We start from the raw sequence: 5,000 nt of genomic DNA, 5'->3' as shown, positions 1-5,000 counted from the left end.
ATTTACATAACTGGAAATAACAAGTTCAAACAAAACAAAGTTGCATAATAAGAAGAAAATAAGATCAAATATAAGATAATGATCATACAATTAACCAACATAAAGAATCTGGCAACCATGTGTAGTTAATGTGAATATGCGTTAATTTTCTTATTTTTGTGATCTGGATAATAAGCGCCAGGGAGTACGAATAATGGAAGCGGATTTTAAGAAAGATTGGATTTAGTATATGCCACTTGATCGAAATGTAATGAAAGTGATTAGAAAAAAGTAGGATAATACGTGTGTGTGTGTGTGTGTGTGTGTGCGTGCGTGTGTGTGTGTGTGTGTGTAGTTTCTTATGTATAACTAATCAAGGAAAATTCGAAATAGTCTAAAGGATATGTTCAGGAAAGCATATCCATTTGCAGTCATTAGCTCTAACGCCTACAGCCAAAGAGAAAAATATCAGAATGCAAGAAAAGAAAGAAAGAAAGAAAGAAAAAAGAACAAGAAACATAAAAAAAAATATATATATATATATATATACGTATATGAGAAACCATCGAATTCTAAGGCCTGGAGAGAAGACGAGTGGACTGTAGAGGAAAAGAAGAAGAAGAAAAAGAAACTAATAGAAAAAAAGAGAAAAAAATATAGACGTGAATAAGAAACCAACAAATTCTAAGGCCTGGAGAGGAGACGAGTGGACTGTAGAGGAAAAGAAGAAGAAAAAGAAACAAATAGCAAAAATAAAACGGAAAATAATATATATGTGTATAAGAAAACAACAAATTCTAAGGCCTGGGGAAAAGACGAGTGGACTGTAGAGGAAAAATCGACGACGAGGCAACAGTGACGTAACAATCAGCTGTTGAACCCGGGGGAGAAAATGTGGAGTGGAAAGGGGGAGGAAATGTGGCCTGGAGAGGAATGCTGGGATAAAGAGTTGGGTAACATGATGTAATTGAGTGCGTGGGTTAACAATCATGAAACCCTGGTGAAAGGATTATCTTAGATGAGTTCGAGGACTGCTGCTTATCACAACAAAAATAACAACAGTGCCTACCAGGGATTGAGGTGTGGAAGTGGATCGACCTGTAGGTTTATAAATCGAGATCTTGGGTGGATGTTTATGTATATATTAACGTCTGAGTAACTTGGACTGTTTGCCAATACAAGTAAAAAAAATAAGTAAATACGTTATCATAGATGTTTCATACATAGCAGAAGATACTGAATAGATGTTGCTTTTCGATCATATGCATTTTTACATCACAGTTGAGGACTAGATGTCTGTCTCAAAATACCTAGAATTCCACTTGCCTGATCTTGTCAAAGAATCACCCGATTTATCGCAGAAGAATAGCCAATATATTATCCAACTTATCATTATGTATTGTCGTAACATTTCAGTCAACTGCAGGCAAAAATGTTGGTTTCCAGAGACTATCACTTGCACTTGAGCGATGTGGACGTGCGTGACTGATCGAAGGAAGATAAAACAAACGAAAGCAGTGGAAAAAAGAAATAGCTTTTTGTATGAATCATGTTCATGTATCTTTCGTTCACTCTATTTATTATTATCTTTTTTTTATTATCGTTTATTGATGATTCCACTGACTATCATTAGACGTTAATACCTTAGGGTAAGACAAAGACATCAATGATTTGCTTGTGGATTCATGATAATGCGTGTGTGTGTTTGTGTGTCTTTATATGTGTGTGTGTGTGTGTGTGTGTGTCTTTATGTGTGTGTGTGTGTGTGTGTGTGTGTGTGTGAGAGAGAGAGAGAGAGAGAGAGAGAGAGAGAGAGAGAGAGAGAGAGAGAGAGAGAGAGAGAGAGAGAGAGAGAGAGAGAGAGAGAGAGACAGACAGACAGAGAGACAGACAGAGGGAGGGAGGGAGAGAAAAAAGAAAGAGATTTTATGCACAGGTATAGATTCATACATAACATTGACAATCACCCACCGACGCACACACACACACACACACACACACACACACACACACACACACACACACACACACACACACACACACACACGCACACACACACACACACACACACACACACACACACACACACACACACACACACACACACACACAAACTCACACATACGCAAATGCACGCATTCCCCCCCCCCCCCCCATCCACACACACCTATGTGTACGTTAATCAACATGGTTATTAATAACATTACACTGGGGGCGCATCTTTAAAAGAAAAAAAAAGCAAAAACAAAAAAACTTGGTGTATAAAGCCGTGGAATAGGCCTACATAATTTCAAATGGGAAATTATCCAAACCCAAGAATTGTTTTACTTCTCACTACATCTTTCTTCTTCACGCGTTACTTTCCTTTGTTTCCATCGCCTTATAAGGAGAGAGGGGGTCGACCCTGTTCTTTTCCTAATAAGGAAAAAGGATGAAGACAAAGAAGAAGAGGAGGAAGAAGTGGAAGAAGGGAAATAATTATGATAATGATCATGATAATGATAATAATAATAATAATAATAATAATAATAATAATAATAATAATAATGATAATAATGATGATACTCCTAGTAATGATAATAATAATAACAATGATAATAATAATAGCCAGAACTAGGAAGGATAAATAGAAGAAAAAATATCTACATTCGAAAATCGTTCATAAAGGAAAGATGAAATTGCGCAAATACACAACACTTGCCCAATAAACCAGCCGATATATTAATGTATATGTCTCGACCAACTAGTCACAAAATCTGGAACTTTGATATCAGAGGAAAACTAGAAGATTCATGCAAACGCGGTCATGATGAGCAACATCGTTTGGGACGAAGTGCATGGAGAGTGGGGGGGGGGCGGGGGTGGGGGGGGGGGATTCAAGGACAGCCTTTCCTTTGGTGTATATAAAGTTTCCATTGCTGAGACCAGCACATCAGTTCGGGACTGAAATCAGCATCATGAAGTTTGTAAGTCTATATTTCTACACTGTTGGGAACTGTGGAAGAATTACGTTGTACTGAATTGCAACCAACTAGTAATGATAATGATAAAATTAGTCATTGACTTAGCCATAGGTATTCTGTGTTCTTCATAGGCACGTTGGTGATATATTGTTGAGATAAGGAATCATAGTATATAGTCCAGAAACAGGTCTATATATGGATTATTTTCATTCGAATACGGGAAAAAGGAATCAAAGACCGAACTTTAATTTCTAACTCCCCGAAGGTGATCCTCGTCGCCCTCTCCGCCGTGGCCTGGGCCGCCCCCGAGACAGGGTACCCGGCGCCCGATCCCTCTCCCTCCTACGCCGTGCCCTCCTCCCGAGGAACACTCGACGCAGCCCCGGTCGTACCCATCCTGAGGGACGACAGAGCGCACCCGGGCGACGGCACTTACAGCTACGACGTAGAGACTGGCGACGGCATTCACGTTGCAGAGTCTGGCGCTCCCGAAGGGCCTGAGGGTGCGGTCGTTGCCTCTGGGCAGTTCTCGTGAGTATTCTATTGTTCGTAGAGAGAAACACATCGTCTTTTCCCCGCTGCAGAATTCGTATCGTTTTAGATCACTGACTTTCACTGGAAGCTGCACACCTCTGTTTCACATAATAGTGAAGTTATGCACTAAATTTTTTAGGCTTTCGGTTACTCTGTGGAGTATTCCAAACATTCTCATCATTTCTGTCGACGCTATTTCATTGGCTTAAAAAATAGGAATTGATATATCTTACATCTACATACTTTCCATTCCAGGTACACTGCTCCCGACGGGAGCCTGATCGAGGTCACCTACGTGGCCAACGAGGACGGCTTCCAGCCCGAGGGTGACCACCTGCCAATTGCTCCCGAATTCCCTCATGAGATTCCCGAGTTCGTGCTCAGGCAGATCGCAAAGGCAGCTGAGGAAGACGCTCTTGCCGCGGCGGAGACCAGGGACGCCGCGCCCTCCCAGCTCTACCAGAGGCCGCAGTAATGAATTCCGAGGATAAAGAAAACTACAAGGAAGCGGAAGCGACAGTCCAGACTCTTATTTAATGTAGATAATTTATAAGTGGCACGAGGTATTCGATATGGCTTGTATGCAATAAAGACTTCAACATTACGTTCTGGTTTAACTCTTTACCTTTCCATAACCTTTTCCTTTAAATAGTAATTTTTTATATAATCATTTGCCGTAAATAATGTTTTCTAGAACCATTTTTCTTGAATGGTCTTTTCCATAACCATTTACCTCGATATTTTTAAAAATCTATATCTTGATTTTTTTTTCTTTTTTTTGTCAAAAGTATTTACCTTGAATAGTTATGTAAATGGTAGTGATGGTGCATCTGATGGTGACTATAATGCTGATGAAGATGGTTATGGTACGAATAACATCAGTGGTAACATGGATTAACATATTGATAACGAATAATATCATGATCATAACATAATCCGAACGATACACGAATTATGTTCGCGTAAATTCTTTTACATTTTTTATCCATTCATTCCTTTAGGCATCTATTTATCCAATCGTTAATCTATTTACTGACTTATGCATTTTATCTAAGTGAACGATTATCCATTGATATTAAAAATGAAAAGAATTTAAAGATCAGAATATTATTTGGAAACGTTAAAATTCTAGAAAGGAATTCATCACGTTTTAAAATTTGAAAATTACGAATGTTTCCACAGAATATAACTCCTTAGTGTTATATTACAGATATAAAACTAAGGGTCTAAGAACGATGAAAATATTGCAATGGATAAGTGAGATAAATATGAGAATTATTGAGTAAATAATGATAAATAATAATATTAATCATAGATAATAATAATAATAATAGATGATAATAATGACAATAATAACAATGAATAATGATAATAATAATGACAATAATAACAATGAATAATGATAATACTAATACTAATATATTAATAAATTAGCAATGATGATGATAACAATAGTAGATTAATAGATTGATAATAACGACAATAAATGATAATGATAATGAAAAATGAGTAATAGTATTAATG

At 37.6% G+C, this 5,000-nt stretch overlaps 1 protein-coding gene across 1 annotated transcript; it reads left to right on the top strand.

The window, feature by feature from the left end:
- Positions 1-2,857: 2,857 nt before the first annotated feature.
- Positions 2,858-4,080, top strand: LOC113830240 (cuticle protein AMP1A). Its single transcript, XM_027383446.2, has 3 exons — positions 2,858-2,945; positions 3,208-3,473; positions 3,732-4,080. Exons 1-3 carry the CDS (start codon positions 2,937-2,939, stop codon positions 3,949-3,951), a joined length of 495 nt encoding a protein of 164 aa, XP_027239247.2. The 5' UTR covers positions 2,858-2,936; the 3' UTR covers positions 3,952-4,080.
- The last annotated feature ends 920 nt before the right edge of the window (positions 4,081-5,000 follow it).

Source organism: Penaeus vannamei, chromosome 13, assembly GCF_042767895.1.
Source record: "Penaeus vannamei isolate JL-2024 chromosome 13, ASM4276789v1, whole genome shotgun sequence".
Lineage (NCBI taxonomy): Eukaryota > Metazoa > Arthropoda > Malacostraca > Decapoda > Penaeidae > Penaeus > Penaeus vannamei.
Note: the sequence above shows the minus strand (reverse complement) of the source record. Positions and strands in the feature narration are given on the sequence as shown.